This window comes from Pelobates fuscus, chromosome 9 (genome assembly GCF_036172605.1).
Source record: "Pelobates fuscus isolate aPelFus1 chromosome 9, aPelFus1.pri, whole genome shotgun sequence".
Lineage (NCBI taxonomy): Eukaryota > Metazoa > Chordata > Amphibia > Anura > Pelobatidae > Pelobates > Pelobates fuscus.
Window position 1 is genome coordinate 49,968,307 of NC_086325.1, and position 12,933 is coordinate 49,981,239.

The following is a 12,933-nucleotide window of genomic DNA, read 5'->3' on the forward strand; positions in this document are numbered from 1 at the left end:
CCCTGACATACTCACCCAGCACCCTAACGTACTCACCCAGCACCCTAGCTCAAACGGAACCCTAGCTCAAACGGAACCCTAGCTCAAACAGCACCCTAGCTCAAACAGCACCCTAGCTCACACACAGCACCCTAACACACACAGCACCCTAACACACACAGCACCCTAACACACACACATCACCTTCGCACAGCACCCTAACACATAGCACCCACACACAGCGCCCACACACACAGCGCCCTCCCACACACACACAGCACCTTCCCACACACACACAGCACCTTCCCACACACACTATACTCCTCACAAATGCACACTACACCCCTCACACACACAGCAGCCCCCAAACAGGCTGCACCACACACACACACACACTCACTAGATCTCCTATATGCACTCCTTCACACACACTAGATCCCCTACACACAGACGCTGCACCACCTACACACACACTACATTTGACATACACACTCTGGATGCCCTATGCACACACTAGATTCCATTTAAGCAAACACATAGTGTCTCCATAAATGGGATACCGTGAGTATCCCAATTATGGAAACCCCTGAGACAAGTTTCAAGCAAACACAACGCAAGCATGTTATTAAATTTGCTTGCGCTGTGCAGAACAAATACAGGGCCCTTTTCTCATGCCCTGGAAGAGCATTGAACCAACATGCTCACTTTGAGATGGGGCGTGCTTGTCATTGGGGGTGACAAAACACACCCTATCTGGCCCCGCCCCCTTTTCAGTGGGCCGCTGTGAATAAAAAATGCCCGGGCTGAATTTTTTCCCCAGTCCGGCCCTGATTGACATTACTTTGAATCCCCAGCAATTCTTACAATAGTAAATAACACTGGCAGACTTTTACAATACTCCAGTGCCCAATAGGTGCAATACTTCAAAATGCCGCTAGATATCGCTGTTTCCAGGATGATCCTGTTCTGCCGCGAATTGACTTTTTTTTTGCTCTCTATGATTCCATAGCTCTAACCTCTGACCCCAGGCTTCCGTCTTCCTCTTTTTCGGCCGCCATAGTGGTGACAGGGCTGCAAGGGTCCACCATGGTGAGTGAATCCGATGCCATCCTTTGCGATAGTCCTGTGTTTGGGGTCAGTGTGCGCTTCATGGTGTGGGTGACATACTAAGGTACCCCGGTGTGTCGGTATTGAGAAGGGTAATCGCTGGATGGGCTCTGTTAGACGGGTTATTGCGGGTCCCTATGAGGATGCTGCCCCTCTCTATGGAGGTCTATGGTGCTGATGGTTCTCAGTGATTGTGCTGAGCTGCCTCTATTCCCAATGGCAGTCATGATATTACAGTTCATGTCTGGCAGATACACCAGAAAGAAACCAATATTGTCCACGTGTCATTTCTCCATATTTACCTATAACACAGGTGAATCCTACACCGCCATTAAAGGCTGTCTGACCCACACCTCTCATAAGCAATTTGGGGTTAAGTGAACACAGTTTGGTCAACACATATCTAAATAAAATCCTTGCTGTGTTAATGACTGTAGATTTTTGTACAATGCCTGTTTTAATATATATTGGGCTCAAAAGTTCTGCAGATTACGTGATGCCTGCATATAACAACCCTTGATTTCATGAGTAATTGCCAGGCTTAAAATTGTTGTTTTTTTTTTTTTTTTAGTGGGGTCCTGGGGTTAATTTGTAAGTTATATTATTTGTCATTACCATTGGAAGTAGTCCCAGGTTCAAAATATTCCTTTTGCCATATGCTAAAACTATTGTTTTTAATGCAGATTATTTTGTGTTCTACACAGTCTGTATCATATATCTTCTTTACATGAGGTCACTGAGGACCAGATTGGGCGAAGGCAGCTCAGTTACTCTATTATTATTTTATAGCGTAAACCTATTCTGCAGGAGCGCTTTACAGTTAGAGAAAGAGATAAGGAAGCCCTGTTCATATGAGTTTACAATCTGTGGATAGGCAGACATGTATTAGGACACTTATTGGTGAGGTGGTCTGGCTGGGATTTGAACATGGGTTTGAGTGATGTAACCAGTGCTCTAACTAGAATATACACTTTAAAAGCGCGTTCCAAGCACTATAACAATCCCTTCTTGCCATCACAACAGCTACAGGACCGCAAGAAACTCCTGTGTAGCAGCTTCTGTTAGCTCTCCTGAACTTAGTTCTGCAGTTTTGGTTGCTCTCAGCTAATGAACTAAGCCCTGCACTGCCTGGCTTAGCTCGGTGGAGTGAGCTTCCAGGGCTGAGTTGTAGTGGAGGTGGGAAATGATGTTAAAATGGTTTGAGTGTTATGGTGCTCTTTGCACCATCACCACTATGTCCTGTAGTGGTTATGGTGCTTGGAGTGTTACTTCTACTGTGTATGCACATTACCGTGTCAAATGCTAAATAATTGCTAACTCCATTTGTTTATAATGTTGCAGTCGTCCCACAAGACTTTCAAGATTAAGAAATTTCTTGCCAAGAAGCAAAAACAAAATAGACCAATTCCACAGTGGATTAGAATGAAAACTGGTAACAAGATCAGGTATGCTATAGCAATTGTCATTATCATTGTAGAATTGTTTTGTCAGTATAGCCATGTTTTATCTAGTTGGGTGTGAACTGCTGTGTCTTGAGTTACAAATGCACATGCACTCATACTTGGCAGTTTACATTTGCTTGCCCTTTAGCAAAAGTGTAAAATACAGCAGAATTTCAGTCACTGACCATAACCGTAAATGTAGACATAGGAATGATCTGTAATTAGTTTTGCAATATAAAATTTCATTTACGCTGGTCGCTTGGAATTTGATGCTAGAACATCCGTTAGACCATGTTTAGGGTTTCAGATGGCCAATATATAAACCTGGCCACTTGCTAGTAACTCTCAGTGTCTTGTGCGTAAAGGGACACTATAGTCCCCAAACAATTTTGGCTTAATGAAGCAGTTTTGGTGTATAGATCATGTCTCTGAAGTTACACGACTCAATTAACTGCCATTTAGGAGTTGAATTACTCCTGTTTCTGTCTATGCCGTCCTGGCCACACCTCTAATGGCTGTGTCACACAGCATGCATGAAAACAAACAGTTTTCACTTTCAATCAGATGTAACATACTTTAAAGGAACACTATAGTCACCTAAATTACTTTAGCTAAAAAAAGCAGTTTTAGTGTATAGATCATTCCCCTGCAATTTCACTGCTCAATTCACTGTCATTTAGGAGTTAAATCCCGTTGTTTCTGTTTATGCAGCCCTAGCCACACCTCCCCTGGCTATGATTGACAGAGCCTGCATGAAAATAAAAACTGGTTTCACTTTCAAACAGATGTAATTTACCTTAAATAATTGTATCTCAATCTCTAAATTGAACTTTGATCACATACAGGAGGCTCTTGCAGGGTCTAGCAAGCTATTAACATAGCAGGGGATAAGAACATCTTAATTAAACAGAACTTGCAATATAGAAAGCTTAAATAGGGCTCTCTCTACATGAAGTGTTTATGGAAGGCTGTGCAAGTCACATGCAGGGAGGTGTGACTAGGGTTCATAAACAAAGGGATTTAACTCCTAAATGGCAGAGGATTGAGCAGTGAGGCTGCAGGGGCATGTTCTATACACCAAAACTGCTTCATTAAGCTAAAGTTGTTCAGGTGACTATAGTGTCCCTTTAAATGTTTTTATCTCCTGCTCTATAGATTTAAAACTTTAGGGTTGTGCAATCCCCTCTTATAATATTGTAAAGCGCTTTGGAATCTGTTGGCGTTATATAAATGGCAATAATAATAATTAAGCTAAAGTTGTTTTTGTGATTAGTTTTCTTTTTAAGGGCCTGTTAATGGAGACTCTAAAGCAGGCTTTCCCAAACTCTTGCTGAACTACAACTCCCATAATTCTATGAATGAAATGGATAGGCTGCGGATCATGGGAGTTGTAGTTCAGCAACATCTGGAGGGCCGGAGTTTTGGGAACCCTGCTCTAAAGCAATATATGGCTTGGTGTAGTTCTTGTGTTGTGTAGATTCTCTGCAGAGTCCCTCTGTTTTATACCATAGTTTAGATGCAGTTTGTATAAATTGCCCAGGGACTCTAAGCAACATAACCGCTACAATGAGCTTTAGTTGATATTTTGCTTTGATTGCACCTTTTAGCTTTCTTTAGATTGCAGAAACTGTTGCAATATTACTTGTAATCCAAATTCACTCTCATTTGACATTGCAATAATGCTAAATGTTTTCTTGGTAATGGGGTAGTATCTGGTGTCTCTGCCATTCCTTTTCTGTATTGTGTAATAAAGCAGGTTGCAATTGCAGTACTTCATTCTGTGGGAGTGCTGTCATTAGTCCTGCTGAGAGTAATGATGCCTGCCCAAACAGTTTTGATTTCCACTTCATGGTTTGAGAAATCTGATGCTGGCATCAACAGTGGTTCTTTTAAAGTCAGGGGTTGATTTTAGGCTGTGATGTTTTTAGATGTGATTATACTTTGCTATGAATATGTGTGAATTTTTGTAATTTATATTTTAGTCTTTGCAAGTTTTAATCAGAGCGGCTCTATAATTTGTCGTGCTTTGTACAGTGTCTCAAATTCTTGGCTTAAAAAAAACAAAACTCAAGCACCCCATCATATACACAATGTTTCATCTGGTGTGTGTTTTTTTCCCCCACTTATTTTTTTTTTTTGTAGTTGGCATGGGACTTAGTTTAAAAAAAAAAAACACTTACAGATAACCTATAGCCATGGAAATAACAATTATTTGGGGTCTATGGGTTCCCCTTTGTTCACCCCTTTACAAAATAAAGTTAATGAATGACTACTCGCCTCTTTCCAGTGCTGAGTCCCCTCAGCTGCAGCCTCCAGCTCCTCATTGGTTGATGTCAGCATCCAAGCTGATTTCACCCACAATCTTCTCCAATCCATTGCTTCTCCTAGAAAAGCAATGGATTTTAGGTCCCGCATGAAGCTGCACTACTCCAATTAAATGCTGCTATCAGCAGCATTTGATTCCCAGACAGTTTTACTAGGTCTGGAGGAGGAAGCGCCTCTTGTTGATGTCGGAAAGAAAAAAAACCCCGCTAAACTTTCATTTTAGGGATAAAATGACAGGGCCACTACATTTAGATTAAGTAATCTGGAAGACTAGTGTTCCTTTCATGTTACTGTGCACGAGAATATACACTGGCCTTGATTTCATATCACCTTGGTGCAGCATTTCTGTGGGGAATTCAGTCCCTGTGTAGTAATTGAATCAAATCTTTTGATTTTAGAAACCTAACCTTTTGCAGTTTAGTGCATATATAGTATGTGTTTAGTTACACACATACAGCAGATAAAACTGGTGCTATGTTGACTGTTGTTCTGCAAAAGCCTTATTTTGATTTAATCCTTTGTTGGTAAGGAAACTTTATTTTTTTATTTTATTTCTTTCATATAAGCAAAAGTGCAAGTTGCCACTATAGCTGTGTGTATCTTGAGATTGTTTTACACTCATCTATTTTAATTAATAGGAAGTTTACTCTGTCAGATATATTAGTGAAGTTAAAGGAATTCTATAGTGCCAGGAAAACAAACACGTACACTTTCATAATTTTGCTCTTTTTATGTATCAGTTGTGAATATAAATAATTATCGTCCTCTTTTTATATAGGTACAATTCCAAGAGAAGACACTGGAGAAGAACCAAGCTCGGCTTGTAAAATTGTCGTGTGGATGGCAGACCAAACACCCCCGTGTATTCTCCTTGAACCTGATCACCTTGTTATATAATATTGTCATCATTATATAGCAGCATCTGCTGATTCTATTTGGAAATAAAATGTAAAACACTTTCATTAAGTTCTGATTGTTTCATTTAGAACTCTGCATAAATATTTGGATTTTTGTTTTAAGGGGTAGAGTCGCTTTATTAAGCTGAAGTTAATTTTGAGGTCCCTTTTTAGTGTCCCTTTAAAAACAGTGCCATTTCTGAGAATTAACTTTTTATTCCTATGCCTGGCAGCTGCATGTTGACACTACGTATGTATCCAATGGTTCTCGTCGAATAATTGCATTGGTGGATCACACTAACCACTTTTTCTTATTTGAAATGTTATGTACAAATGCATTTTTTTAGCTGTTGCTTCTTAGAGGGTTTTGGGATCAAGTGAAACATGGGTGATTCACATCTAGATTTCTGTGATAGACTAGACTCAAGCACAGCAATTTTTTTTTTTTTTTTTGTAAATGTCAATTTGGTCACTTACATTCTTTTGATCTCACTTTATCATAGTTTGTTTTTAAGGAATAAGGTGTAATGATATTGAGGACATTTAAAGTGAAGAGTAACTGATCACATCTCTCACATAACCATACAAAGGCATTTGGTTGTGGACCGCACACAATCTGTTATTTCTTAACATTGTGCTGGAGTGAGTGTTAGGTTGGGAGGTCTCCTTACGTATAGTATGTTCATAATTTCTTACATTGGCAGCAAATATAAGGTATGTGTGTGCATCTTTGTTTGTGTTTTCTAGGATGTGCAAGTGTGTCAGCGTGTGTATCAGTTTGTCATGATGTGTCAGTGTTTTGTTTTATATGTATCTGTGTAAGTAGGTATGTGTGGATGTGTATCCAAGCAAATACAAACATGTTAACACAAATATTACATACAAACACACCCCTACGTTCAAACTCCAAAGCTGTTAAAAAAAAACCTCCCCTTTATTTAAACACTAATACTTCACACAAATGTACGCTGTGGCATTTAAAAGCCAACATTACATCTAAACACACCCCTGCAACCAAACACAAACATATACAAACACACCTGTATTAAAACACTAAAATTATATAGACGCACTCAATCACTCAAACACTACACACAAAAGCACACCTGCATTAAAAAGCCAACACAACCCTCTATTCAAATGAAAACACTACACACAAATACACCAATGGCAACAGCACATACAAGTACACCCCACAGGCTTGCCTACAAATGCACAAACACTGCTCACAAATACAACCCTGCAATAATTGGCAAATGGTAGATCCCTAGCTGGCATAGCTGGAGGTTTACAGATGGGGAGATACCTTTTGGCCACTCTGGCACTAGAAGAGGGCCCAAAAACCTTTCTTGCACCAGGACCGTCTACATTACTTCCACCACTGGTCTTACTGCTCAATTATCTGCCATTAAGAATTTAAATCAATCTTGTTTGTTTATGGAGCAATAGTCACAAGTCCCCTAGCTGTGACTTGAAGCCTACATGAACAAAATGGTTTCCTTTTTAATCAGATGTTAACTTGCTTTAGAAGTTTAACTCCTGCTCTCTAAATTGAACTTTAATCTCACACACATCCTGCAGCGTACAGAAGGTTATTAACATGGTGGTCGATACAAAATTCTAAATTTAAACAGCATTTAATTGCACTGAAGGAAGTTTAACCCCTTAAGGACACATGACATGTGTGACATGTCATGATTCCCTTTTATTCCTGAAGTTTGGTCCTTAAGGGGTTAAACATTAGATGACTTTTACAGGAAGTGCTTAGGAAGGCTGTGCAAGCCACATGCAGAGAGGTGTGATGTGGGCGGCATTAACAGGGTAACTTTTAAATGGGAGAGAATTGAGCAGTGAGTTTTTAGAAACATGATCTATAAATCAAAACGGCTTCATTAAGCTAAAGTTATTTTGGTGTCTATAGTGTCCATTTAGTTTACTGTTGAGGCCCCCTGTTTAATGCAATCAGCTAATTTACAGATTTATGGATCTCATTTCAGCTTGAGTGGTATCTAGTTATTCCTCGGTGACCCTGCTGGATTTCCCTATACCACATGAGAAAATTTGGATAGTTATGGTGTATAACACAAATTGAAGATCTTCAGCTGGAAGATTATTCAGAAATCCTTAACATAGCATTACATCTTTCAGAGGTTTTATGTATTCTCCACCCCCTCACCCCTCCATTATGTCCTCTAGGAGCTGACTCCTTCACTAAATCAGTTTTATTTATACTGCATTCTCTCTGTTGCAACTAACCAATAAGATTGATTCTTTACGCCTTTCTTATTTTGATTTGGTAGAATAAATCTCATTTAAATTTAATAAATTGTATGAAATACAGTGTTATGTAAGCAACATGGATTGGTATTGCTAAATTAAGCAGTGTAGGTAAATTTAAGAGACTGCAGATTTTTGCCAGACACCAAGGCCACTATGGAGTACAAAGCTATGGTGGGAACAGCGCTGTATGGTTCGATTAGCAGATTCCCTTTGGGTACCAAATACAGTCCCTCACAGCATCAGACAGCAGGGGTGCCAGAGGCCCAATGGGTTTCAGGTACTGGAATTTTTTCTGTTTTTAAAGAGTTTATATAGTCTGAAGTGCTGCTTCAGGTCGAACAGATTTCAAGCACAAGAAGGACTGCGTTTGATTAAGCACCCGGTTGATAACATGGAAGCTTGGTCTAACGATAGATGGTTAAGAACAGGTTTTCTGATTGATGGCCCTACCCTTCAGACAAGTCTGATCAGGTGTAGTAAAGATGAGTTGTAGTAAAGTGCTCCAGGGAACCTGATTAAGTTGTAGTGGTTCTGGTGCTTAGACTGTCCATTTAAATAAGGGGAAAAGTCAACATATTCAAAATCCTGGCTTGTGATGGTTCCTCTGTAATACAAACGGATGTTCTTAATGTTGGCATATGCTGCGGTGTCTGGTTTAGATCCTGCTTGGCTAAGGACATTTTAATGTCATTCAGATTGGTTAGCTTGTTTTTAAAAACGAATATAGATGAAAAATGTAAAACACTGTTTGCATTTAGGGCTGTACAGTGATTAGTAAATATTAGAAGCAGGTGGAAGGAAGTCTTTTGATGATGATAATAGATCAATAATATAGGTCAGGGAAAGGGCAAAGAGTTTAAATAGCGCAGTCACAAAGGAAGGAGAAAAGTCACTTGATTTTTTTTTTTTCAGGTGAGAATTGCCCTAATGACTGTTGAATAGACCAGGCTTGATATAAATCATTAATAAACAATCTTAATATACCATCTTAAATTTTTATTTTTTTTAAAGGGCACATCATCGGATTTTATTATTGTCCCAACATTTTACAATTATGTTAGAAGGTTACTCCGACCCGGTTTGTTGTTAGAGCAATCCTTACTAGAATGGTCCCCCCAAAAAATGTAGAAATAAAAAGAACAGTCACCCACAGCCTGGTCCGTCAACTCCTGCTTAGCTAATATGGTAGTGGACTTCTACATTAACTCATCCAACCCGCCTCCAACGATCTCTATAAATACAGAGAAACAAGTCCTGCGCTCAAACTCCCATTACTTCTGGGCGGCAGCCACGACCATAGTACACATCAGCCAAAATACATATAGTAAAAACCAAAGAAATAAAAGTTACCTGTGCTCTTTCCACATCCCTATGTATTTTTAAACAAACTGAGGTTTTTAGTTACCTCCAATGGCCAAGAGAGGGTATGCCCATCTGCCAACGTCAAAGCAGACCATTTAGGTGGGTCCTAATTCGCTAACCATTCGCCTTGCTTCCTTGAGCTTCTGGCAAAGATCTCTAATGAGACAGAAAGGGGTATTTTGTATATATTTACATGTTTATAATAAATTAAACAATGTATATAAAAATATGTATCCAATGTTATGATTGGTATCTCCCTAATACCAGCCACTTACTAGACAATGAGTGCTGACTCTGCTCAAGTTGTGCCAGTATGTGAACCAGCATGCAGATATGGAGGATACACCCCACCACCAACGCTTTTCAAAACAAGAGGACACATAAAATATAAAATTGTGCAATCTGAGGGGGCGGGGCCAGGCCAGCAAGCGGAGCAGTCACACTAAAGCTGAGCTCCCGCTGAAATTACCAAGAATCCATGTAAACTCGCTAAATCCGAGCCACCTGAACTCAGGAAGCCACGGTGAGAAGCCTGATACGAAAATCTAGCATTTTGGAGCCTGGGAACACAAAATGTCTAGCCAGGGCCTGCAAGCTACGGAGGCGGGGGGAGACGGCCGCTCTTCCCGTCAACAAACCAGAGACACAGCCCTACAAATGCCCTACTCCCCCCCCCCGGACCGGTGGGGGTTATCCCGGTCCGACCCCAAGAGGACACATGCGGGTCGAGACCCTCAGAGAAAAAGCGGGAGAGCTGAGAGGCGAGGCGCGGCCCAGCAACATGGCTGCCGCCACCTGCGCTCGACGCACAGAACTGCCAGACCTCATGTCCAAGCTAGATGCCATACAAGCCGCGTTCTGGAGGCGAATGGCAGAGGAGCAACAAACGGAGGTACGCAGACCGACTACACACTCACCTGAGGGACTGCTGCAACACTCCCAACGCAAACACAAACCCCCCCACGCTGACAGAGGCAGACGATGGCGACGAAAACAACGAAGATCCCAGCGGGCACGCATACCCAAGCGACCGACCTTACCAAGAACAGTGCACCGCCGAAACAAAAACACGTACCCTGCACAACCTAGCCCATCAACCTGGCAAGCGGAGGGGGCCCTCGTGGAGCGATACTCAACCCAGCGCTGGGACCGGGCAACACCGAACAGATCGCCCCACACAACCAGCATGGACTTAACCTTACAAATGGGCATGCCACCGGGTAAGCTCCTGGTACATCTGCGGGACTCTGTAACACCTCAGCAGGGGGTCGACTGACCCAGGCAAAGAGCGGATGCACATACTTTAGCAAGACGCAGGGACTGCACTGTTTAATCGTTAATTAGTTCTAATATGGTATTTTATTTGGGCACATACCCTGTGGTACGCTTTCTTTAACGTCCACTTCTCTAGCCATGTTTTTCAGTGGTAGGGGCAAATGCTAGCATGATATGACTTAAACATGGAAAAAAATAATGTGTTCAGTGCATGAAGGGTGCCTAGCCTGAGCCCAAACCTACATGCTCCAGCTGCCCTGTTCCTATTCCTAGGGGCACAATATCAGCAGTTAACTATCCTAAGTTCACAGAGTGAATCCCACTGTCTCTCAACATAGCCTGTATGTGTGTCTCCTTGGTTAATCTCACACGTTCAGCCTATGCCCACAAGCGTATTATATTATTAACGGCAATGCAAATAATCAGTACTGTAGTCACTCGCAATTAATATGTCTCACGAATGCCGAGATGATTATTTTACTTGTGTTGTATTTCAATTCATTGTTTTATCTTTATTTTATTCTATAATTTACTTTCAGTCTAGATAGTACATCCTATGGTAAATATGCAATATATGCGCAATCTAGACCTATATCTCTAGCTCATAAGATAATACTCTGTTTAAAAATAAAAAGAAAATGTGCACTGTACATAAAGCCACACTGTTGTTCACCATTGTTTATTGATAAGATTGCATCGGCTATTGTGGCTGTCAATCCATGCACAACATAAATAAAGAATTAAAAAAAAAAAAAGTGCAATCTATGTTAAATTGTCTCTTATACTCCTGTACTCAGCATCTTTGTGATTTTCAATATCGAACGAAATATTATGACGTACTAATGCACAACAAAAATAATTATAAAAAAAAAAAAAAAAAGATGACACGGGTGCAGTAGAGAAAAATATTTATTCTGCTAATATGTCACTAAAATAAAAACAATAAAAGCAAAAAGTAGCTGGAAGCTTCGTGGCAAATATATAAATAGTAGCGTGTTAAGGATGAAAAGGTTCCCACCTCGTGGCTACTTAGAATAAACGCTTCCCACTCCAGGTATGCCACTTGACACAATCTTTATATTTCTCCTGTTTAATTGCATTGTGTGCCCTTGATTATGATGTAGATTGATAAAACGTTCATATACATTTAAAAGAAAAATGGGGCATCACCTGAACAACAGGATACTGGTGGTTTTCAATGTTTTATTCAAAGTGACAGTTTCCCTTTAATTCCATAGCTGCCAACAGTCCCAGATGTTTGTCTCTGGTCGTGTCTTTCACTAACAGGTACATTACTATCATGCAAATTGTATCGTCACATCTCGTGCCAGCTGCCTTTCCCATAGTCATGCTGGCCAAAACTGGCAAGTAAGACATCATATGATATAGAATTAGATTTGGACCCACCAACATTGTGGGAATTATGTGATGGGATGGGGCAAAGGTGACTTAATCATTACAGGTTAGTAAAATCAAAGGGTTACTCCAAGCACCATAACCACTTTAGTTATTTGAAGTCTGCATGTGTAGCATTTCACTTTGAAACACTGCACATATAGAATCAAGGTGTTTTGAAGGTTAAAACCCATTTAAAGACCTTTCGATGTTGCTCTAATGACCAGCACTGTGTGAAGCTCACAATAATCAGATTGTGTCACTGTTTTATCATTTAAAGGGTTACTCAAAGAACCATGACCACTTTACTGATTTAGTACAACGCAGCAGCCCTCACCCCAACTTCACATTTAAAAAGGGCACAAATGGGACTTCACAAAACCATTAGCACATTCAGATCAAAATAACTTTTTTGATGTTTACATGGCATTTTCAATAAGGAAGTTTTCAGCATTTCCTGTGCCGGATGTGCTAACACCCAGTTTCAGTGACAGTTGTTTTTTTTTAACATGACAAACAGACTCTTCTTTTGCAGAGAGAGCGCTCATTTTCTATTATTGGGAAAGGAAATTACATGTGCCATTCACTGGCCTTAATCCAAACTTGCCCCAACAGATTATTATTCTGACCAGCTCAGTCATACATTTATCTCGAGACGATTGCAATTACTTACTAAAGGTCACAGGGTCTCAGTAATTATAATAGTTAGCTCCACCTATGATAGCCCAGCCAGGAGGATAATAATCACAGGTATAAATATTCTGCATGCATCACTGATTCTCGGACTCCCCCAAAACACTATTTTTCAAGATTCTTTTTAAATAACAGAGCAGATACGTGGAATATGTAGAGTTTATGCAGTAAACAGTGAA

At 40.4% G+C, this 12,933-nt stretch overlaps 1 protein-coding gene and 1 non-coding gene across 2 annotated transcripts; both read left to right on the top strand.

Annotated features, from left to right (window-relative positions):
• The first annotated feature begins 984 nt into the window (after nucleotides 1-984).
• RPL39 (ribosomal protein L39) lies at nucleotides 985-5,819 on the top strand. The gene is made up of 3 exons (XM_063433371.1): nucleotides 985-1,068; nucleotides 2,428-2,531; nucleotides 5,632-5,819. The coding sequence occupies exons 1-3, from the start codon at nucleotides 1,066-1,068 to the stop codon at nucleotides 5,678-5,680; spliced, it is 156 nt and encodes a 51-aa protein (XP_063289441.1). The 5' UTR covers nucleotides 985-1,065; the 3' UTR covers nucleotides 5,681-5,819.
• Nucleotides 4,278-4,411, top strand: LOC134573799 (small nucleolar RNA SNORA69). Its single transcript, XR_010085359.1, has one exon. It is a non-coding gene; the product is annotated as a small nucleolar RNA SNORA69 (small nucleolar RNA).
• Nucleotides 5,820-12,933: the final 7,114 nt, after the last annotated feature.